At 38.0% G+C, this 25894-nt stretch overlaps 1 protein-coding gene across 8 annotated transcripts in view; it reads right to left on the bottom strand.

The window, feature by feature from the left end:
• The window catches only part of ZMAT4 (zinc finger matrin-type 4), a 356108-nt gene that overhangs the window by 233157 nt on the left and 97057 nt on the right, over window positions 1-25894 (bottom strand). For all 8 annotated transcript variants that reach the window (XM_025438880.3, XM_025438812.3, XM_025438949.3 and 5 more), the window contains one exon: window positions 6704-6793. In XM_025438880.3, the coding sequence (XP_025294665.1) occupies window positions 6704-6793 (90 nt within the window). The remainder of the gene's footprint in view (window positions 1-6703; window positions 6794-25894) is intronic.

Genomic DNA, 25894 nt, shown 5'->3' with positions numbered 1-25894 from the left:
CCAATTTACAACACCGCCTCCACCCCTCCATCCCAAGATCAAGAATCACATGCTCTTCAGAGCCAGCCAGGTGCTCCTTAACCCCTTTTTAAATAGAGGCAATAAAGATTCCTACTTGCATTTGTAAAGTTCAAATAAAATATCTATCAAGTATTTAGCATAAAGCTTGACACATAAAGAGGGCTTAATTAGTGACCAGCTAACAAGAGAATGATCTAAGGATATGTCAACAGTAGAATCAAAGACCCACTGCACTACCCCTGTTGTGGCAAAAATATATATATATTTTTTTCATAGCTGTCTTTGGGAAATCCTTTTCTTCCTCCTCTCTGGATCAGATTTTAGGTAGAAGTGATAACTATGATATAAGTAAGTTTCAGAACCACAGTCCTAAGCTAGAGCCCTAGTCTGGGGCCCGGAGAGTCATATACAGCCAAGTGCCATGCACACATTTGGATTAATGAGGACTTCTGGGTTTGTTTGTTTGTTTTCACTTAAATTCTTATCTGTGTATCTGTATAACAAAATTTTGATTCCACTTTTGGGTACAGTTTAGAGAGGAAATATTGGACTTTGCAGGACATACTATTGAGTTGTAGTAACAAGTATGAGTATCCTAAATCAGGATTACCTCAAAAAAGTCAGAGTTTTGATCTACCATGAGGTGGCTTTGATGTGTAGATGGCATAAGAAACCAGTTGTTATTGCTTCCACAATGTTGCAGGCTTCAAACAAACTCTTATGACATGACTCCTTCCTAAATTGCAGGCTATCTGCACTGAGAGAACCTAAGCAAAACAGCAAGGGTGTCGATTCTTCAGAGGTTTGGAATGATACTTCCTATTGGTCAAAACTTCCAACCTGCTGGCTACTAACAAACTAAAACTCAAAAGGAACAGAGGACAAGGCAGCTTTGATAGTCTGGAATGTCTTAAAGGAATCATCCCTGCAAGCAGAAAGACACACAACAAGAAGAGTGGCAAACCCCCTTTTCTTCACCGAAACTGTCCACTTCACAAAGGGGGCAGCAAACACTTTCTGTAAAGGGCTGGAGGGGAAACATCTAAGGCTTGTGGGACATGGAGTCTATTGCAATAGCCCAGTTCGCTGCTGCCCTGTGAATAGAGCTGTGAAGGGCTGAGTGTGGCTATGTTCCAAAAAGACTGTATCTGTGGACATTAAAATTTAAAGTTCAGGTATTTTTCATATGATAATATATTCTTCTTTTGATTCCCGCCCCCCCCCCCAACATGTAAGCATGTAAAAACCATTCTTAGTTTGCAGACCTCACAAGAATAGGCAGTGGCCTGCATCTGGCCAGCAGTTATTTCTGACTCTTGTTTTAAGACCCATAAGTCAACATGATCTCACACTTATTGGGGTCCTAATTGCTCTTCAGGGGTTCTACATGAGAACAGCAGGCCTGCCCCTAACTGAACTGTAGAAGTTGTATATTGCATGGTAGAGACTACAGATTGGAATGCATAGAAAAATTAAAATTAAAAAGTCAATGAAAGAAGTCTCCGCACACACTGTACCATTTATCATGCAGCCTCACAAAGAGGAAGCTTTTATTTGAGTCCCTTAACAACTCTGAGAGGTAGGCAGGGCAGTGTTTACAGGCCCTGATTATAACCACAGCAATAAAGGTTTAGAAAGTCAAAACAAAGCTGTAAAACTAGTAAACATAGCAAAACCAGGGACAAAATCCCTACTTCTACCTCTCAATACACAGCTGGAAGCCAAAGCATGCAGCTTTCATGGGTAATACATCTGTCTTTGAGAAGTGCCCATGAGTTAAGCTGCAGACCACTTGAGAAAACATTTTGACAAAGTAAATGCTAATATTATGCACAGTATATGTTTGTACCTTTCTTGCACCATCCCACACTTCACTTTGGTCTCCACTGCTATATTGATTGAATTCTGTGCCCTCCAAATTCACATCCACCTTGAACAGGTGACACTTGAAAATCTCTGCAGATTAATTAATTATAATGAGGTCACACAGGATTATTACAGCAGGTTCTAAGTCCAATGACAGTTGTCTCTCTAAGAAGAGGAGAGAACACACAGAGACACACACAAGGAAGAGTCCAGATGAAAATAGAAGCAGATTGGCCTGATGCAGCTGTAAGCCAAGGAACACCAAGCACTGCCAGCAGCCACCAGCAGCTAAGAGAGAAGCATGGAACTGATCTTCAATCAGAGCCTCCAGAAGGAGGCCCTGCCTCCACCTTGATTCAGACTTGTAGCCTCTAGAACTGTGAGAAAATAAATTTCTGTTGTTTTTAGCCACCTAGTTTGTGGTACTTTTTTACAGCAGTCCTGGGAATCTAACACAGCTACCCACTGGCATTTTACACTCTAGAAATACCTCTGAATTTTGTTTCCCTGAAGACATTACTTGTGTTGACTCCACACTCAGAAGCATACTTTGTGAGGCACTTGGGTGGCTCAGTTGGTGAGGGGGCTGCTTTGGCTCAGGTCATGATCTCAGGGTCATGGGATGGAGCCCTGCCTTAGGCTCCTGCTCAGTGAGAAGCAGGGTCTGCTTCTCCCTCTCCCTCTCCCTCTGCCCCTCCCCTCTCACGCAGGCACAGAGTCTCTTTGTCTCTCAATCAATAAAATCTTTCTTAAAAATTTTTAGAAAAGAGCCCTTTGCCCGCCTTATTCACTAGAATCACCCACATGAATAAGGGCTCACCCATCCCTCAAAAATCAGTTCAGTGTCACTTTCTCCAGGCAACTTTTTCCAGGAGAGGTTGGGGACCCTTCCAGGGTACCAGATGATGCCCTGGGAGACAACTATGGTAGCACCTGTCCAGCTATCACGCTGAAGTAGAAGACATGACTGCATACTGGACCTCTCTCCAAATTAGATCCTGATTTCTCTTGGGGAAGGGTCTGGGTTCTTTCTCTCTGTCCCCCTAGCACTTACTTGATGCTTACCATCTATACCAGGAAGTGACATGGTGAGCTAGTTTGCAGCACCAGACAAATTTTCTCTGGTTTTGTTTTATATTTCCCCAGCCTTGTCTTTGCCACTTACCAGTGGTGTAACCAGAGTCAAGTGACTTAATTTCTCTATTTCAGCTTGCTTTTCTGTAAAGTGGGGATAATGATAGTTCCTACCCTACACAGGAGTGAGGATTAAATGTGCTAATGTATGTAAAACATTTAGAATATAAGTGGGAAGTGCCTGCTAAGCACAAGCTATTATTACTTTGCCCCAGAACAGCACTGCTCTCTGGCTCTGGACCCAGCAATGGCTTCAATGCCTAAATATAAGGTACAATTTCAAGATATGTGGGAACAGCAGTAGGAATAGAATTTAGGGAAGCAAGAACAGTCTTAATCTCAGGCCTGAGTAATTTGGGCAAGTCATCGTACTTCTTTGGGCCTTATTTTCACTTTTGTCACAAGATGGGATGAAATCAGATAGAGTTGTTCAGATCTGAAACCTAGGATTTTAGGAACCCATGAAAGTTCTTGGGGGTACTTCAGCTCCATTGAATATTCCAGACCTATAGGAAATCATAAACATATTTAAAAGTGATAAGCATGATCACACTAACCAAATGTCAAGTTTCTCCACTGAGAAGGAATTCTATTAATTTCATGTAAAAACACTATTTACTTAATACTGACTGGTGATTTTTGTTGGTAGCTACTTATCCTTACAGAATAAAAATAAAAGTAAAACTAAATCATCTTTTTACTTAAAAATATTGTTTCTTAAGTAGATTTTTTTCCCCCAAAGCAGGTGAGAAGATACTAAAAAGTATCTTGAAAACCTGAGACTTTCAATAAACTAGATGTTCTCCAAAGTCCTTTTTGGCTCTAATGCTCACAGGATTACAGAAAATTTCGCTAAGGCAATCAACTATAACAATTTATTTCACATTTAATTTTACTCTGTGGCCCAGGAGGAAAATGTCTCATTCTACAATTTCAGGGAAAAAAACATCAATGTTCAAATGAGGATTCTACAAGTAAAGCATATGAAGGGGGAATTTAAAAAGCTGGGAATGCCAGGATAGGAGGCAGAAATGAATTTTTAAGTTTTTGAAAAACAACAAAAACAAGGTCAAATGACCTGGAGTAGAAATGATAATAGACCTTGGAAATAATAATAGGCACTTCTGTTCATCTGTATGTAAATTTGGAATTACTATGTATTCCCAGAAGGCTAAGAAGTGGGGAGGAAGAGATGACTGCCATTAATTATAAGCCCCACCAGTTTTAGGAATCAATATGCACCCAAGGGTTCAGGTATCGTCAGGATGTGGAAACTCAGCAACAAGTTTTCTCTATTTTCAGAAGATCACTCACTCTGTTGGGTATTCAGGGAAGCCATGAAACTGTTCTTAGGTAAAACTGTGACACAAAACTGTCACAGCCCCTGGAAGCAGAGCAATGGGGAGGATGGGCAAGGATGGAGTGGCAAGTGGAAGAGAGTGTTGCATTCTCCCAAGAAGCAGGGTATTGGTGGAGAGAGGCTCAATAATAATAATCCATGGAGAAAGAGCTTTGGAAACTAAGTGCTGAATAAATGAGTTATCTCATTTGGGCCTTGTGATAAAACTGTACATTAGATGTTCCTTTTATCTCCATTTTACAACCCCATGGAAATAAACAAAGACCAACCAGATGGGAAAAAGAAAGGCTATTTATTCAGAACTTACCATAGCAAGGATGTTAGCCACCATCACATGCATTTGGAGGAGACTCAAAGGCAAACAGACAAGCAGGAAAGCTTTGTAATAGAATAAAGGGGAGGCCTCAAGGGTGCCCTGACTGGAGGCTGTTCATGTGCAAAAATGATAGGTAGGCAAACAAGAAGTACACATCCTATGTGATTGATTAGGGGTACATATTTGGCTTTCTCTAACTGGTTTCAAATTGGAAGCACAGACAAAAATTAGGAAAGCTATCAGGTATTAAGAAAATCCAAACCAGTTGGGGCCTATTATTTCAGGGATTACAGTTTGGCTTCCTGGATCATTACTAGAGACAGTGGTCTCACCTCTTATAAGCTTAACTTAGATAGGCTTAAAAAAAAAAAAAAAAACAACTTAGATAGGCTTCCCAGACTGCTTACTATACATTTATGGGTTGGTTTCCAAGGTTAGTTGTTACAGGGGTGGGTCAAAATTCTATTTATTTTTTTTTCAGTTTTTTTAGTTAAAGTATGGCTGAAACCCAATGTTATATTAATTTCAGGTGTATCAAAGTGTTTTCTCTCTTGTTCTCTCACTCTCTCTGGCTGGTCTTTTTTTTTTTTTTTTTTTTAATAATCAGTCTTCCAACGCTTAGGTATGAGTCCATACAAAAGAAAGTTGGCCAAATAATTACAAACATCAACTTTCACAGCCCTACTGAGGAACTGGGGTGGCTTCCATGCTGTACCCTGTATGTCAAAATGCCTACGGCAAATTATGTATTCACCTTTGAAATGTACCATACACCCTAATAAAAGCATCAATAATTTCCTTCAAAAAGTAAGTTCATTATGGAGGTGCCTGGGTCACTCACTCAGATAAACATCCAACTCTTGATTTGGGCTCAGGTCATGAGATTGATCCCTGCATCAGGCTCCACACTCAGCATAGTCTGCTTGAGAGTCTCTCCCTCCCTCTCTAAATAAATAAGTAAAATCTTTTAAAAAAAAATTTTAAGTAAGTTCATTATGTTTCTTTTCCTGCTTACTGATTTACTCTTATACTATGATTATAGAAATCTATAGAAAACAATTTAATAAACACATCATTGGTAGATCCAAATTTTCAAGGATACACAGATTCCATGATAAACCAGAAGAAAAAGTTCTCAAAGGAGTCTGCAAATACTGCTTGCTCTTCAATGATCATATATTAATTCTTAGTCAGAAAAGAGACTGGCATTCTCTATAGCAGCAGAAAGAGAAAGGGATCACAAGCATAAGAGAGGGCGGAGGGTATAAATTATACACCTGCAGCCTCCTCAGAACTCAAAGGACAAGAGATCCCTGTTTAATCTGTGGTGTTTATCACAGAGGACCTCTGCAATGGATGGATATGAACACCCACTCAATAGGAAAAGTAACCCCTGCTGGGAGGAAGGATTATTTATTTCATTAGTCCCTACCTTGGCCTGGCTGAAGTAAACCCTTTGCTCTGTCTTTACAGCCTCAAAGCAACTTCCTAATTGTCATTTTCTTCCCAAGTAAATATTCCCTCAGGGAGAGGGGCACTGATTAAAAACAGAGTATTTTTATTTGCAAGATGTGCACAGTCTTTATTATAAACGAACAAATTTGCATTCAGTTTTATACACCAAAAGAAAACTAAAATATGTAAACAGCAAAGTATCTGATATTTCTCACAGGGTTTCTCCTTAGGCCACCTTTCCTACTCTTTTTCTTCTGATGACTCCTGCCTCCCTTCAGCCAGCTGCCCTCTGTCCCCTCTGTATATTCCTTCTCTGCTCCACCCCAGCACAGAATCATCGCAAAGTCCTCCAACACCATACTGGCAAGTTTGGGCAGGAAAAAGGAAAAACACTTGCTTACATGTAATATTTTCTGTAGTATTTAATAAGAACTATCTCTACTCCCTTAGCTTTCCTGCCAAGGTGGACATGACTTTACTCTCTAGCCCTACAAAATTCTTAGCCAACTGAACAAATCATCTAAGGATATCAGATGGTGCCAGATACTCACATTTTCTGACCGGAGCCTCTTGGCAGGACACCCACCATCCCTGGGATGAAGCATGTAATACAGTCGGACTTTGCTTGCATGTTTTCGACTCTGGGAAGGAAAAGCAGAAGCAGACACTATGAAAGAGAAGGCATTTTAAATCCTTGGAAACATAGCCAGTGACTGCAAACGCAAAGTAGTACTTTCATTAAAAACACTTTCCACGTCTCCTGAAAATTACGTGAGTTGAAGATTCAGATAGGTTAAGTGACTTGCCCAAATTATAAAAAGCCAACATAATTTCAGAATTAGAAAAGATAGTTTAAAAAGAAAGGCAAAAGCACTCCAGGACTTAAAGCCTGGAGTGAATAATATATTTAATTGTCCTCAAAATAAGAACAGATCAGCAGACAGACTCATACAAGGATCGGCTGTGATGGAAGGCTAGGTCCCCTGCCTTGTCTCACACTCCTGCTGTCCTGCCCTAAGGAAGTGGGGACAAAGCCCTCCGGGAGTCGGCACACATTGCATCTCCAACAGAAGTCTCTCTGTCTGGTTCTCCATGTTGGAGCCTCAGTAAGACGCTATCAAAAGAGATTTTCCTGACTCGGATGTCATGAGCAAACAAAAGATATCATATGCAAGTCTGAGGACTGATAAGAGCCCAAACTGCATGTCAACAGGCAGAGCAGATGAAGGATTGAAGCCCCGCCTCCTGCAGGATTAGTAGGACTATGGGTTTCGGCCCCTATGGACGGATCTATGTGCAGCATGAAGAACTCAATCGTATTTTAGTTCTATCCTTCCTCTACTCCTTTGCTCAACTGAGAGTCCACCTGAACTTCCCTCACCTTTAAAGAATACTGCAGTTCTAACTTCTCAGGTGCCGCCTGAGGCAGAATGGCCAAGTGAAGGGTACTAACAGCAGCGCAAGTTCAGAACCCAAGTGCAGCTCCGTGACTCTCTGTTGTGTGATATTGAGCAAGTCAGCCTAATTTGTTTATGGCTAAAATGAGTCTCATTTTCTCTGTGTACAAAATGAACATAATATTTATTAGGGTTGCTGTGAGATTTAAATGAAGCAGTGCATATGAAAAATTGCAATCTATGTAATGCTTAACATATCTCACCAGTGAGGGCACCAATCCTGAATTCAGAATCTACAAGTGGTGTGATATCAATTCTCCTTGAACCCATCACTACTTAATTCTGATTCCCTAACTCCTTCCTTTGCTCAGGGCTTATTTCCTTCTTTTCCAGGCCTTAGTTCCACTTTGCCTTTACTTACACGTGGGGTCCAGCCAATCTCCTGCATGATGGTTTGCCTTCATGGATTAGCCACAAAGGCAAAGTGATTTTCAGAGGACACACAGCAAATTGCAACTTGTTCACAGGATATGATATAAATCCCTCCGTCAGGCTTTCCTCTTTATCACTTTTTTCATTCCTTTATTGCGCTTCTAAAAAACATGCTTCTACACAGTCTTTGAATACTTTTAAGGCCTTTAAATGGGTTTAAAGGTGCTAATGGAACATGAAAGATATTACAGATGTGTAAAAGTATTGATGTGTGATTTTGAAATATATTTGTAGCCATTTCTAGGTTGCATTGTAAGGTGTGATCAAAGGTTACCTGGAGTCTTGTTTGCCTGGGAGATTGGTAGGACAGCAAAATTGAGACCTATGAGAACCTGTGCCAGATGATTTCAATAGCACTATTCAGCTTCTGCATGTTTTTGAGAATGATGCAGTCAGTGCAGACTAGTGCAGGTTTTTTTGCAGAGAAAAATGCTGATTATTAAAATCTGTATACATTTTTTAGTTTTGTTGGTTTTTTGGAAGCAAGGGATAGTGGAAAAGTGAAGAATACTGCTACACTTAAAAAAAAAAAAAAAAAAAGAACATTTAAAAACCTGCAGGTTGCTGAATATGGCCACAGGGGCTGGGCTGGAGAAAAGCACAATGGATAGGCAATTAGTGAAAAGACAAAGCGATACCAGTGAGAGCTCCAATGTGGCTGAAGGGGGCTTTCAGTGCTGCATTTGTTACCATAGAAGAAAGAATCACAGTACATAATATCATCAGTCTACTAGAAGCCCTGGATTCCCAGAGAAAAAAATCATGGCAAAATAGGAAATCTCATAATGTGGCCTGTTTTGTGGATGGAGTTCTTCCCTTCACTAAGATTCTTTTCAGCAAAGGCAGAGTTCACTAGGTTATTTAATTGCAGTTTGACAAAACTATTAAAAACCCGTATGTTAAGTTCTGCTGTGAGGCCATTAGTGACAAGAGATTTTAAAATCTGAGCCTTATTAGAGATTTTGTTCATTAAAGGCCTGTTGTTCTCTGCCAATTCACCCAGCCTCCAGTTTTGATGGAAGAACTGACCACCCTCCAGGTACTGCTTTTGCCCTTGAGTATGGTGAAGAAAAACAGAGCTTTGGAAAATCCCACCTCATTCTGGAATGATGGTGGAGGGATTCTAGTTAATTATGTAACTGCTTCCCCATTGCCTCTGCCCTCCTGCTGTTTTTCCCCTGGATGCCAGGGACTGGACTCAAAGCCTTCCCTGCCCACAAGCCAACCCTGACTTAGAATAGGAAGTAAAAACCCTAAAGACAGTCTACATCTCAGTGAGAGGAGTGTGGAATCACACCTGTTCAGGTAGACTGATCCAAACCCAACACCACTTCCAAAAGATGTCGGTTGATGAAGAGAAAGGTTGGTAGCAAAATGCTTCCAGGTACCCTACAACTCGCCTGCCTTGGCCTTGGAGCCTTCAACATTGGGGCATGCGGAGGCTGAGAAAATTAAGGCCATTCTACTTTAAGTTCAGAGTTAGCACAAGTACAGCCATCCCAGGCCCCTGTGAATAAGAACTGAACTTTACCTTACTTCAGTTACAGGAAGAAAACAGCTTACAGCTTAACGTCCTAGAAAGCCCCATATTAGAATAAAAACAGAGCCCAAGCCAGTGGCAGGAAGCCCCTATTAGAATAAGAACAGAGCTCAATGCCCTTGAAGGCCCCATATCAAAATGTAAACAGAACTTGAGGAATTGCTCCAGCCCTTCTGGAGGTCCCCTAGACCAGCCCTTAAAACTAAGCTGAAACCCACCTCGGGGTCCAAGTCCCTGCTCCGCGTGTCGGGTACACTTGGACCCAAGGTCGAGCTTGTAAATAAACCCTCCTGTGTTTGCATCGGTGTCGGCTCCTTGGTGGTTTCTCGGATTCCCAATCTTGGGCACAGCAGGGTGCAGCTCTGCTAGTGAGTCCTCTCCTTGCTTCCTGGCATCCTCCCCCCCTTCCTCAAGGCTGGACACACTGAGTTACAAGAAGCGTCTTCCTCCAAAGGTCTCCTCTCCACCCCTGACCTACCAGAAATTGCTTGAAATTTGGCATGGTAACCTCACTGCTTCCAATTTATTCTAAAAACAAACAAACAAACAAACAAAAACCTTCCCACAAAAAGTTAAACTTAAATTTGAGCAAAGATGTTCACTGCACATTCCCTAACCAGGAATAGCAAATCAGGGAAGCAGTTATATGTCTGACAAGAGGCTGGTTAAAGCAGCTACTGGATGTCCTTATGTTCAGTTAGAAATTGAAAAAAATACATAAAATACATAAAATACATAATTAATGCTGAATGAAAAATGCTAAGCCAAAAATTGCTTATATACTGTGATCAAAATTATATAAATATTTGTAAGGATATCAATAAGAAGTAGAAAGGAAAAATAAAAACAAGCATGACTGGGGATCCCTGGGTGGCGCAGCGGTTTGGCGCCTGCCTTTGGCCCAGGGCGTGATCCTGGAGACCCGGGATCGAATCCCACGTCGGGCTCCCGGTGCTTGGAGCCTGGTTCTCCCTCTGCCTGTGTCTCTGCCTCTCTCTCTCTCTCTCTGTGACTATCATAAATAAATAAAAATTTAAACAAAAAAAAAAAAAAAAATTCTTAAAAACAAGCATGACTTATTAGGGTAGAAAAAGTATGGATGATTTTCGTTCTTTATTTCTACAACAAATTTTCCCTTAAAGTAATAACTTCACAATGCTCAAGCTACTGTCATTCCTCAATAAGTATACTTTCTACTTATAATGATTATAATTAGTAAAAAAGCACACTGATCTGAAATGCTTTTATACTCGTATATTCATATACTGGTATAATTGACTACATCTCCATCTACCCTTGTTAATGCCTTATCCACATTCAAAATGTATCATTATTTTCACTGCAATACTTGGTGATTTGATGAGCCTACTGAACCCAAGAGCAATACACATTACTTTAACTTTTAAAACTTTATCTTGGGAGCAGCCCTGGTGGCTCAGCGGTTTAGCGCTGCCTTCAGCCCAGGGCGTGGTCCTGGAGACCCAGGATCGAGTCCCATCGGGCTCCCTGCATGGAGCCTGCTTCTCCCTCTACCTGTGTCTCTGCCTCTGTGTGTGTGTGTCTTTCATGAATAAATAAATAAAATCTTTAAAACTTTATCTTGGTACATACAAAAGCCATGGTAAATATAGGTCCTCTTCACGATGTGATCATTCCACTTCCTGTGTATAAATGGAGACTATAGGCACAGTGGGAAAATGCCATTCAGACAACCAAACTGGAAGGAAAGCCATTTCTGAAATGCATTTATGTCATCCAAATAAATATGAACAACAAAAACAAATCCTTATGATTTTTTCAAAGATTTATGAATACCTAAAATACACACTGCTTTTAAGAGTTTAAAAAGATTAATTGCCAAATTAAAGGAAATGTAAGGAGAAAAAAGTACTTGGCATGTTAAATGTATATATTACAGAGTTTCAGGGGGAAAAAAAGGACTATTTCTTTAAGGGAAGAGCCATGAAAAAGAAATTACAGTCTCTCGCTTGCACCAAAAGTCAGTCCCTGGCCCTCGCATTAATATTTGCATTTTAAGCAAAAGTCATTACTTTCATTCAAACCACATCAACTTTAAGCTTCCCAGATAGGCCAGAAATTACCAACTCTTCCATTTTAATTAAAGCCTTTGCCCCTGATGCTGGGCATTGTGCAGGGGGCAGACCCATCTGCAGATTAGTTTCTTTGACTGAAACAATCTCCTGGCACTCAAAGAAATAGTCTAAAGTGGAAATTCAGGCCAGCCTTCCCTTTGAGGGGATAAAGAACAAGACAAACCTCTATTTCAGAAGTATTGTGTGAAAGAAGGGGGTGGACCACATTGAAATAGAATGGCTTTGTGCTTCACCTAAATAGCCATCTTCCATTATCACATACTCTTAAAAAATTCACAACTCAAATTTGCTTCCAAAAAGGCTACTGATTTCTGGTCTCACAAAATGAAAAGATAACAAAGTAACTTAATATTTGCATAATGCTCCAAACAGCCTTCAAAGTCCTTTGACATTTACCATCTCATTTTATCCTCAAATCACAGTTGTGATGCTGGCAGGAGAGGTGTTATTTCAAATAAACTTTAAGATCCATTCCTGATTTCCTAGTTAAGTCTTCACCATTTTATTTCATCTTAGGTATCTAATTATACCTCTTCCAGAAACCAGCTAAAATAAGCCAAAGAGTATAAGAGAAAGGGAAAACCTGAAATACTGATAATTACAGAAAAGTGATTCTCACATGTCACCAATTTTGAGCTGTTTATACTCATTCTAGGGTGAAGAAGAGTTGATTAAGGGAAAGACAACAAATACCAAAGTCTAACTCCTCAGCTACCTGAGAATGACTGGTGAATGTGAGACACGGGCTCCATCCCTCAGGAAGGAGAAGGCATTCTGGTACAGTCTCACATAGCACTTCCAGGTTGAGAGCTCCAGGGCTGAGCCCTAAAAAAGCCAGAGCACAACTTCACTAGGAAGTCAAGGTTAAGTATAGATAAAACAAAGAGAAAACCCCAAGTGTTGGATATACCCTATGATGACTGGGACTCTTTTCCAGAGTGAGGCATCTTTCCATATTATCACAGGAAAGAGACTCGATACAGAAACCCCCCATATCTAGAGTCGGAGATGGGTCAACTAAAGATCTCAAAAGAGAAACATCCCCTATAAGGAAGAAATAAATCTCCTCTGCTGGAACTGCCCAAGGACCCACGTTCCAGACCTCCAGAAATGGTCCTACAAATGGATCAGATCAGAAAACCTGCAAGCTTTCAGCGGTAACATGAAAGGATCAAAAGCCAATCCTCACACACTAGGGACAAATAGGAGGCCTTTCATAACCTCTATTCTGCCAAGGATTGGTAGCACCTAGGAAAAATTTCTGTAATAGAAAAGAAGACTTTGGATAACTCTCAAGGAAAAGACATAAAGCAATTATTTGCAAAATATTTCCTACAATAAATAGAAGTATATTTTAAATGGCACATGCTTCATTCATTTAATTCAAGAAAATACAGACTGAGGGTGAAAGCTAAAAGATGAGATAAGACAGCTGATTGAAATAAGGATGTACTGTCTGAGTTAATAAAAAAGGACATAAAAAATATCATGGTTTAATTTTGAATGTCTTTCACATCAGTACAAAAGCAGAACCAGTACTGCAGATCAGTGTAGAAGTCAACATAGAGACACTCCTAGAAAGGAGAGGGATCGGATAAAGAAGTGGAAAAAAAATGATACTGGAGATTTTACATATGAAAGATCGGAACAAATGGGCAAATAGAATAAAAAACTCCCAAAATAGATCCAATAACTTGGAACCAAAAGAAAACTAGAAACTTATGTCTAACTTTGTCATTGGGAAGTTTTCTAAACAGCAAAGCAAAAGAAGGCCTGATAGATATAGCTTTTAAAAATAGATGTTTTTAATTGAAATACATATAAGAGGTAAACCATAAAATAGGAAAAATATTTGTAAGATGTAAAATAAAATGGTTTAATACCTAAGATACAGTATTCTAACAAATTTATTTAAAAATATTAAGATAGGAAAAAGATATAAATAGGAATTTCAGAAAAGCAAATAGCTAAAATATATAACAAGTTCATCCAAATTCTACCTTTTAATTTTTAAATAAAAAATATTTTTTCACCATTAAAGAACAAATATTTTCAAAATAAATATACCTATATTGGTGAAGATACAGGAAAATGAAGATTCTTGTACATAGTTACTAGGCATATAAATTGATATAAGCTTCCAGTATAGAAATTTTGCAATAGGGATCCCTGGGTGGCGCAGCGGTTTGGCGCCTGCCTTTGGCCCAGGGCGCGATCCTGGAGACCCGGGATCGAATCCCACATCGGGCTCCCAGTGCATGGAGCCTGCTTCTCCCTCTGCCTGTGTCTCTGCCTCTCTCTCTCTCTCTCTCTGTGACTATCATAAATAAATAAAAATTTAAAAAAAAAAAAAAAAAGAAATTTTGCAATATATATTCAAAACAGAAAAACTTTTCAATCCAATAATTCTACTTCTATGAATTGATTTTAAGGAAGCAAAAACATGTATTGCCATTTGCTTATAATAGTGAAATTGAGAAAATAAATTAGATATCCTAAGTGAGAAGAATAAACATTATATCTATATGATAGATTACCAAACTGCCATCATCAAATACATTAATAATATCAATGACATTTTAAAAATCTATCAAATAATATCAAGAAAAAGTCACTTTCAAACAAGAATATAAATGATGCCATTTTTATACTATATATATATATAGTATATGTACACATAGAAAAATTCCAGGGAGAAATATACCAAAGGGTTAACATTGCTTATCATGGATCACAGTCGATTTCAATTTTTCTTATGTAGTTTTTAAAATTTCTGTCACCCTACAACACTATTACAATACCATCGACTATATTTCCTACACTATACCTTTTACCTGCATGACTTATTCATACCATACTTAGAAGCCTGTACATCTCACTCCCCTTCCCCCATTTTGCCCAACACACTGTCCCCTTCCACTCTGGCAACCACCAGTTTCATCTATTTATGGGTCTGCTTTTTTGTTTTGTTTTTTATAATGCACATATCAATGAAACCATAAGGTATTTGGTTTTTTCTCGGACTTATTTCATTTATTATGATATCCTCTAGCTCCATCCTTGTTGTTGGAAATGGCAGGATGTCATTATTCTGTGACTGAGTAACATTCTGTTACACACACACACACATACACACAGATCCCAAATCTTCCTTTTTATTTTTTTAAGATTGATTTATTGATTTATTGATTTATGAGAGACACAGAAATGGAGAGAGAGAGAGAGGCAGAGACACAGGCAGAGGGAGAAGTAGGCTCCATGCAGGGAGCCCGATGTAGGACTCAATCCCGGGTCTTCAGGATCACACCCTGGGCAGAAGGCAGCGCTAAATGGCTGAGCCACCTGGGCTGCCATCTTCCTTTTTAATTCATGTATAATTAACATACAAAGGTATATTAGTTTCAGGTATACAATATAATGATTTTAATAATTGTATACATTTCTTAGTGCTCACCAGGATAGGTGTACTCCTAATTCCCCTTATCTATTTATCTATTATGTAGTATCTATCATCTGTCTGTCTGTCTATCTATCTATCTATCTATCTATCTATCTATCTATCTATCCACACACACACACACACACATATGTCACATCTTCTTTATCCATTTATCTATTGATGGACACTTGGGTTTCTTCCCTACCCTGACTACCATAAAAAGTACTGCAATAAACAGGGGTGCATGTAATTTTTCAAATTAGTGTTTTCGCTTTCATCAGGCAAATACATAGTAGTGGAATTACTGCAGCACACCGTAATTCTATTTTTAATTTTTGAGGAAGCTCCACACTATTTTCCACAATGGCTACAGCAATTTGAATTCCTACCAAGAGTGCACAAAGTTTCCCTTTTTTCCACATCCTCACCAACATTTATTATTTCTTGTCTTTTTTATTCCAGTCATTCTGACAGGCATAAAGGGATACCTCATTGTGGTTTTAATTTGCATTTCCCTGATGATTAGTATTGTTGAGCATCTTTTCATGTGTCTGCCATCTGTATGTGTCTTCTTTGGGAAAATGTCTATTCATGGCTTCTGCCCAGTTTTTAATTGGAATACTTGTGGGTGGAGGGGTTTGGTGTTGACTTGTAGAACTTCTACAAATTTTGGATATTAACTGCTTATTGGATATATCATTTGCAAATATTTTCTCCCATTCAGGAGGTTGTCTTTCATTTTGTTGATTTTTTTGTATGTTTTTTTTTTTAATTTTCCAAATTCTTTAAGAGACCTCATCATTCCAGTCAGTAATTAGAGAGGGGGAAAAACACAATTTTAAAGATTCATTTCAGTACTCATGATTTACCATTCTAATAGTCCTACTTTAAAATGATTATTAATAAGTCTCCAAAAGACCAAGAGACTTGCTCAAGATCCTACAACTAATAAATTCTCAGAGAATAGAGATTGTATCTATTTTGTTCATTATTGTTTCTCATCCTCTATCACACATAGTCAGTGCTCAAAAAAGGTTTTTCAGTTGAGTGATTGAAGGCCTGAATAAAAGAATGAGGCAATTCTAGAACGCGAGCCTAAGACCTTTGATTAATGAAAACAACAGTTTGAAGGTGGCATGTGAATAGTTGTTACACATTCCCTTCCATTCTAAAACGAAATCAAACCCGTCAATCATCTGTTTCCATCTCTGTACCCCACTACTGCAGTGCAGGTCAGAGAGAAGCACTGAACCTGCAGACCAGAGAGAGTTCTAAGAAACCATTTTGTCCACTGTGCCCATTGGAGGAAAAACTCTCAGCAGGTGAACTGATGAAGATTGTGAATGAAGCATAAACTCTGAAGAAACTGAGGAATTGATGCAATTGGCACAAAAGTCAAGATTCGAAGTAAGTCATATTGCCAAGGACATTACCATGGCACATACAGATCCAGCTTACTGAGGTAGCAGAGGTTTGGGAGAGGACAGAATCAATTCTTCCACTGTTTCCAAGAATTCCCCACTCACCAGATGCTGGTTTGAAAAAGTCTTACTTATCTTATGGTCAAATATGTAACCTGTTGTGGGCAAGGGTAATATATCTTTTAGTTTTTACTTATACGATCTCAGGCATTTGTGCTACATAGACTGAACTGTGTCCTTCCCCAAATTCATATTGAAGCCCTAATCCCCAACATTATTGTATATTGACAGGGACCTTACAGAGTTAAATAAGTTTCAATGGGTTAAAGGTGAGGTCCTAATTCAATAGGACTGGTGTCCTTTTAAGATGAGGAAGAGATACCAGAAACCTCTTCTTTCCATATGCACAAATTAAAGGCCATGTGAGGACACAGCAAGGAGGCAGCCCTTCTGCAAGCCAAGATGAGACACTACCAAAAACCAACCCTGCTGGCACTTCACTCTTAAACTTCCAGTGTCCAGAATGGTGAGAAAATAAATATCTATTGTTTAAGCCACCATTCCATGGTATTTTGTTATAGCAGCCAGAGCTGACTAATACATGTGTCATCCATGGGGATCCCTGGGTGGCTCAGCAGTTTAGCACCTGCCTTTGGCCCAGGGCATGATCCCAAAGTCCTAGGATCAAGTACCACATCAGGGTCCCTACATGGAGCCTGCTTCTCCCTCGGCCTGTGTCTCTGCCTCTCTCTCTCTCTCTCTCATGAATAAATAAATAAAATCTTAAAAAAAAAAAAAAAGACATGTGCCATCCTCTCAACTAGTTACTCTCTTGGAGTCTTTCTTCTTAATACAGTAATCAGTCCATTTTTCAAAAGCAAAGTTTCTAGTCATTTCATTTTTTCTGAAGTATTTTTTGAAGAGCATTTGAAATAAGAATGCTTATCTTAAACAAGCATTAGGAAAAATTAATTTCTGTTGGAAAAAAATGTATATAGTGGGATGTGCAATATTCATGGCTGTGTAAAAACATGTTTGCATTAAATCTGTACTTCTGTCTGCCTACACAAGTGACTATATCAATGCATTACAATTTTAAATCAAAGTCTTGCAACTCAGAATATTAAATTACCACCAAAGTGAAGAGGAACCATTTTTCTGTAGTGTGAGGATAGAGCTAAATATGTCTCCATGATGCCATGATGTCTGCACATTTTAAGCAGAATAATATGAAAAATAAAACACCAGAAGATAAATAATATGACTTACCTCATCTAGACCTTTCTTTTGCTGTTTGGGGAAAAAAAAGATATTTCCCCCAGAAGCCCTTTGTAAAGAAGTTGAAGTTAGAGATGAGGGGAAAAAAAATAAAGCCAGTGTGATCAGTAATTAAAGCCAAGGAGGACTGGGTGATTTGAAGCAACAAAGCTCTAAAATCCTTCTGAAATGTGAAAGCTTAAGCATCACAAGCCAATCTTGAGCTATCATTTCCCAAGGTGCCTTGGTTTCTCATATAAAATTCATGTCTAGAATAAGAAAAATTTTAGCACACTATAAGCACATCACTGTGCAAAGTCCTCCAAGATTAACCCTCCACTACCATGAACAGACACTAGTGCAGTCTCCACCTATTTGTCTAGAGTGAGGCTTAGTTTGGGGAGAAACCAAGGTAAGAGAGTCCCTGCCCTCATGAAATGGATGACTAGCTGAGCAAAGCAGGATAGTCACCCAGATGGCCATAATAAGAACAGCAGCAGGAAGGTTCACATCTGGCCTCTTTACACTGTCTAACATTTTCATCTTAGATTCTCTTTTTTTTCCTATTATGTTATTCTCCTTGGCATGTACCATATAATTTTTTGAAAGATTTTTATTTATTCATGAGAGACACAGGGAGACGCAGAGGCATAGGCAGAAGCAGGCTCTTCATGGGGAACCTGATGCAGGAATCGATCCCAGGACCCCGGGATCACACCCTGAGCCAAAGGTAGGCACTCAACCCCTGAGCCACCCAGGCGTCCCTGTACCATATAACTATTTTCAAGTAGAATTCTGTTTGTATGACTGAATCCTCAATTTCTTGTTATTATTATAGTTCTGATCCATCAATGCACCTTTAAAAGTTCTGCACAGAACAGTTCCTCTATAAATGCTGTTAACAATTTACACAGCCAGGTGAGAAGCTTTTTTGTTCTGTAGTTGGTTTTTGTTTTATATTCCCACTTGCTTATTTTTGCTTTTGTTACCTTTCCTTTGATGTCAAATCAAAAAAAAAAAAAAAAAGTCATGGCCAAAACCAGTGTCAAGGGGCTTATTCTCTATGCTTTTCTCTAGAATTTCTATGGTTTCAGGTCTTGTGTTTAAGTCTTTACTCCATTTTGAGTTGAGTCCCTATCATAGGGACACAGCTTCATTTCCTTGCATGCGGCTGTCCGGTTTTCCCAACATCATTTGTTGAAGAAATTATCCTTTCTCCATGGTATATTGTTGCCTCTTTTGTTGTAAATTAAGTAATCATTATAATTGTGGGTTTATTTCCATGCTCTCTATTCTGTTCTATTGATCTATGGGTCTATTTTTATGCCTATATCATGCTGTTTTGATTACTACAGTTTTGTACTATAGTTGGAAATTAGGAAGTGTGATGTCTCCTGCTTTATTCTTCTTTTCCAAGATTGTTTCAGCTATTCAGGGTCTTTGGTGGGTCCATACAAATTTTAGGATTGTTTGATCTTTTTCTGTGAAAAATGTTGCTGGAATTTTGATAGCACTTACATTGAATCTATAGATTACTTTGTGCAGCATGAACATTTTATCAATTTAATTTTTCCAATCCATGAGCACAGAACATCTTTCCAATTTTTGAGGTATCTTCTTTGATTTCTTTCATCAGTGTTTTGTAATTTTCAGTATACAGATCTGTCACCACCTTGGTTGAATTTATCCCTACATATTTTTTTCTTTTTAATGCAATTGTAAATATTTTTTAAATTTCTGCTTTTGATAGTTTGTTATTAGTGTATAGAAATGCGACAGATTTCTGAATTCAGAATCCCGGGATCACGCCCAGAGTCAAAGGCAGATGTTCAACCACTGAGCCACCCAGGCATCCCACATATGGGCTTTATTATGTTGAGGTACATTTCTCTATACCCAGTTTGTTGAGAGCTTTTATCATAAATGAATGTTGAAGTCTATCTAATGCTTTTCCTATATTTATTGAGATTATCATATAATTTTTATCATTGATTCTGTTTATTGTGTTGTATCATATTGACTGATTTTTAGAGGTTGAACCATCCTTACATCCTTGGAATAAACTTTACTTGATCATGGCATGTTATCCCTTAAATGTACTGTTAGGTTTGGTTTGTTAATATTTTGTTAAGGATATTTTCATCTATGTTCTTGAAGACTATTAGGCTGTAATTTTCTTGTTGTGTCCTTTTGTGGTTTCAGTATTAAGGAAATTCTGGCCTCAGTCCTTAAGGATGAGTTTGGAATTGTTTCATCCTGTTTTATTTTTTGGAAGAGGTTGAGAAGAATTATTAATTCTTCTCTAGATGTTTGGTAGAATTCACTAATGTAGCCATCTGGTCCTGAGCTTTTCTTTGATGGGAGGTTTTTGATTACTGATTTAATCTCCTTATTCACAATAGCCAACATATGGAAACACCCTAAATATCCATCAATGAATGAATGGATAAAGTAGTTGTGGGGTGTATATACCATGGAATATTATTCAGACATGAGAATAAAGGAAATTCTGCAACTTGTGACACACTAATAGCCCTTGAGGGCATTATGCTAAGTGAGATAAACCAAAGAAAAAGAAATACTGCATGGTGTCACTTATATATGGAATCTAAAATAAATACATAAATAAAAAGTCAAACCCCTACAAATAGAGAGTAAAAGAATGGTTGCCACGGCCTGGATGTGGTGAGGTGTGGGTAGGTAGGGAAAATTGGGAGAAGTTGGTAAAAGGGTATAAACTTTAGACTATAAGATGAATAAGGTCTGAGAATCTATCTAATCTAAAACATTGTGACTATAATTTATAACAATGCATGGGATAATTGAAACTTGATAAATGAGTAGAACTTAAATGTTTTCATATATATTATATGTATATATTATATTTATATGTATATTTATATATTATGTTTGTATATTACATTTAGACATAATGCATTATAAATTATATATGTCCATATATAAAATATGTGAGGTGATAGATTAATTAACTGGATGGGGGAATATCCCTTCACAAGGTGTAAGTATATCAAATTATCATGATGTACACTTTAAATTTATTTACCAATTATGCCTCAACAAAGCTGAAATAAATAAATAAGTGACCAAGGCTATATAACATGAACTCAATTAGGCCTCAGTGTAAACATAGCAAAAAAAAAAAAAAAAAAAAAGACAGAAAGAAAGAAAAGAAAGAAAAGAAAAGAAAAGAAAAGAAAAGAAAAGAAAAGAAAAGAAAAGAAAAAGGAAGGAATGAAGGAAGAAAGGAAAGAAGGAAGGAAGAAAACACTTTAAAGGACCAAGAAAACTGCCTGACAATATCTGCCTGACAAAGAGATTCTCTAATTCACAAAAAACTTTTATAACTTAAAGTCAGGTTCCTCTGGTGTACTTGAAATATGACTTCATATATGTCAAAAAAAGTTATCAACAAATTTATTAGGAACATTTCTCAATGTAAAATAATAGTCACAGAATGACATATCCATGTCTCCCCACCCTACTGTTTCTCACCATGTTTGAGCTAGATTTTTGCATGTGACATAGGGCACAGGTGAGAATCCTCACTGCTGCTGAATTAGAAGAATCTGGCTGTGCTGCTAGTGGCTGGTAGCTTTGTTTCACCTAATGATCAGGAAACAGACGTTTGGATTGGGGTTGGGATTTTTTTGTTTTGTTTTTTGTTTGGGGTTTTTTTTTTTCTTTTTTTTCTTTTTTTTTTTTTTTTTTGAGAATCCTGAAACAGAGTCAAGTACCCAGAAGCATATTTAATTTTTCCAGCAATAGTTGTTTTGTTTAATACTACTCTGCAGACCCTAAGGGGAAATATGCAAGTGGCTGCCAGCTGCAACTCTGCTATCATCTGCTGCTCCACCACCACCTGATTTTCAATTTGCTTATTCAAACTCACTGATTTTAGTTTGTTTGCTGGTTCTTTGAACTGATAGCATGATTAAAGAAAAATTGGAAATTTCTGAAATAATCTATCTTCCCTAGGTGGGTGGTTCAGAGAGATACAAGTGTTTGCTAGAAGACCATTTTATTCAATAAATACTCCCCAGATGTTCCCAGAGTCCCTAGGGTCACTCCTTGTCCTCATCTAGAGGAACAAGAGAGAGACAAACAGGGATTTACATTTCCAGATGCAGTGGAATGCAGAGCCCTGCCTCTTGGGACAATAAAGAGGGGAGTGCAGGAATTCCCAGCTCCCACCTTATTGTCTGCCCTTCTGCTTAAGATTAGATTGGAAGTAGTCATTTTCCTTCCAATCTTTCTCAAAGTTTGGTCTTTGGACTACCTGATTCAGAATTGTAGAGTTTTTTTAAAAAAGGTGTCAGATATTATAAAAATTTGCTAGGGTAGGGACCTGATGTTAGGGTTTTCAGCTGCTCCCTAAATATTTAGAAGGCAAATAGATTTTTGAAATCCACATCTTCACTTTCTACATTTCTAATCTTCTCTTCTCTTCCCTTCTATGGCTGGTAAGCCCACGTTGAAAGAAAAATGAAGCAGACTGAGAAACCTATCTTCAGCTGGACTGCACTTCTGTGGGAGACAAACTCAAGAAGAAGCAATCAGTCTCAAGGCCCGTCTTTCAGAACCAGCAGGAGCAGAGTGAGAAGTGCAGGGCTTGAAAGAAAACAGCTTTCGGCAGAGGCACTCCCAGCTCTCAAACTCTATGACTGTGAATTTTCATTTCTCACAATCTCTTTCCTTCTCCTTCCCAATGTCCATTCTCTTCCTAACTGCCTTCAGAACAATCCCCTTAGTCATCCTACTATCCTACTCAAATTCAATACTTCCAAAAAGAAGTCTTCAACTTGTTTCCTGGGTTTAACTCCCTTTTCAAATTCCATCTTTATCTGGTACAGCAGTGCTCTTGCAGGCAGGCACAAAACCAAGTGAAGCAAAGATATTTGAATGTACCAACTAAAAATTTAAAATAAGATTAATAAATATGTTAAGGAATTGAGAAGATATTATCAATATGAAACAAAAAGATACAATCATTAAAAAAACAAAGAACAAAAGTGTGAGATCGTAGGATTACCCACCACAACCACGTGAGATGTGAGATACAACAGATGAAAATCCATCAGTGTAATATACCACATTCATGAACACTGAGCTGTGTGAAACTGATGTTTCTGTAAGTGAAAAAATTATCATATATTTGCAGTTCTATATGGATCAACCTTTTTTCCTTTGCTAATCAGAAAAAAAGTCCTGATTTTTTTAATTGAAAATTAATGTCCACAAAGAAACTGCACATAGATGTTTATAGCAGCTTTATTCATATTTTTCAAAAATTAGAAGTAAATTTTTTATCTATTTTATTTATTTTAAGAGAGAGAGAACTCAAGCAGTGGTGGGAAGAGGGACAGAAGCAGGAGTGGGAGAGAATCACAAGCAGCTCCACACCCAGTGCAGAGCCCAACCCTGGGCTTGATCTCACAAGCCTCAGATCATGACCTGAGCTGAAATCAACAGTCAGGAACTCAACCAACTGAGCCACTCAGGCCCCAAAGCAGATTTTGAGATGTCCTTCCATAGGTGAATAGATAAATTGTCATACATCTGACAATGGAATATTATTTAGTTCTAGAAAGAAATGGGCTGTCAAGCCATGTAAAGACATGGAGGAACCTTAAATGTATATTACTAAGTGAAAGAACCCTGTATGAAAAGTCTACATTCTGTATGAGCCCAACTATATGACATTCTGGAGAAGGAAAAACCGTGGAGAAACTAAAAAGATCAGCACTTTCCCGGGGTTAGGGAGCAAAAGGGATGACAGGGTGCAAAGGGTTTTTAGGACACTGAATATATTCTATGATTTTTTTTAAAGATTTTATTTATTTATTCATGAGAGACAGAGACAGAGAGAGAGAGAGGCAGAGACACAGGCAGAGGGAGAAGCAGGCTCCATGCAGGGAGCCCGATGTGAGACTCGATTCCAGGTCTCCAGGATCACACCCTGGGCTGAAGGTGGCACTAAACTGCCAAGCCACCCAGGCTGCCCTATTCTATGATATTATAATGATAAATATCTGTCATTATACATTTGTCCAAAACCATGGAATGTAAAATACCAAAGATGTTACACTAAGGAAAACTATGGACTTTGGGTGGTTATGGTGTGTCAGTATAGGTTTACCAATTGATGCCCAGATGCAACAATATTGTGGGAGGTATTGATAATGAGGGAGGCTATGCTTGTTTGGGGTAGGGTGTATACTGGGAACTCTGTACCTCCCTCTCAATTTTCTGTGAACCTAAAACTGATCTTAAAAAACACAAAGTATTAATTTTCTTAAAATGTAGATGCCAAAACCCTTAGGTAAAATTAATAAACCAAATACAACAATATTTTTTAAAAGGTAATGTGTCACATTCAATCATGGATTATCTAAGAAGTGCAAACATGACACATTTTAAAAAATCAATGTTATTTACCACATGATAGGCTAGAGGAAGAGAAAAACATACCTCAACAATGAAGAAAAAATTATATGATAAAATCCATCACCTATTTATACTTTCTTTAAAAAGCTTATAAACTGGGGAAAGATAAAAATATTCTTTTTTCTCCCATAAGTTATATGAAGAATCTACAACTATTAAATTTGATGAAAAAAATTCTGATTGTATTCCTTTAAAGACTGGTAACAAGAAAAATATGACAACTGCCACTGTGGCTGCTGAACACAGCACTAGAGTTCTTTACTAACACCACTCAGAAAAAGAGAGAGAGAGAGAGAGAGAGAGAGAAAGAAAGGAAGAAAGAGAAAGAAAGAAAGAAAGAAAGAAAGAAAGAAAGAAAGAAAGAAAGAAAGAAAGAGAAAAAGAAAGATCTATGAATATGAAGGAAGGAGCTAAAATTCATTGTTTGCAAATACTAATAAAAAATTTATCTAGAAAAACTGAAGGAATCAATAGAGCTCACAGGAGAGCTTAGTCTTTGTGATGGATATGGAGATGCACTACTCAGATCCTCTTCAATGGAGAATCTGTTGCCCCTGCTCCTGGGAGTGCTATCAACCTTTTTGTGGGATCCTTGCAGCTACAGAGAATTGCCTTGCCCAAGGTCAAGTCCTTCCCAATATATGGCCATAAAAGTACATAAATAAGTAAATAACAGGAGACACACCTTGCATAGACCAATTTTGAGAATGCATTATAAATTTTGAATGCTATTTATTAACTTATCTCTCTATACATCGTGTTAAATTAAATTTATTAACTTATCTCTCTATAAATCGTTTTAAATTAAATTTAGCTTGTACAAGGTTGTACAACTAGTAGGTTGTATAGAGCAGGAATTTGAGCCCAGTTTTTCTGATTCCAGAGATTAAGTCTTAACTACAATGTCATACCAACAGGATAATTTCCCCTTAGACAAATTTTTGTCTTTCTGTTTTTTCCTGTTTCTGTATGTTTATTGTCTTCCCAATTCCTGAGATACACAATACCTCCCACTACGCACTCATATGTAACGACCATTTTAAATATGTTCTAAGACTGTTCCCTCTATGAACTCTTCCCCAGTTGCTCCATCCACTAATTTCATCATATTCTAACCCCTCACGACTCTCATCATCTTTATCATATATTTTAGCCTCTTTATTATTTTCATTCAAGCAATTTATAAAATACTGTCTAGCATAGCTCATGTAGCCTGAAACCACAACTACTGGCAAGGGCAATGTATAAATCTTCTAGATTTTCACAAGGCAGGGTGCACAATAGATGTCCAATGCTTCTTGATTTGAATTGAGTACATAGTGTATTAATTAATCTTGCTGTCTTAAGACTGAAATTAAAGCAAAGGAAACAGAACTGTCAAACTCAGTTCTGCTTGTCTTTCTCAAACAGATACTACTCTATAATCTCTCCCTTACCCTCATCATTCTTAACAATCTAATTTGATTCAGAATCTCTTCTCAAAAGTCAACCCACAGATAAATATGCAAATATAAAGTTAGCCCAAGACTCCTGAGAAGTATTTAACCAGTGTAATCATGGTTACATTCAGGCTGGACATTTTCTCATCCAAGGAATATAATGCCACCTTCATCCTAG

Source organism: Canis lupus, chromosome 16 (genome assembly GCF_003254725.2).
Source record: "Canis lupus dingo isolate Sandy chromosome 16, ASM325472v2, whole genome shotgun sequence".
NCBI lineage: Eukaryota > Metazoa > Chordata > Mammalia > Carnivora > Canidae > Canis > Canis lupus.
The sequence above is the reverse complement of the archived record's forward strand: the minus strand, read 5'-3'. Positions and strand labels throughout refer to the sequence as shown.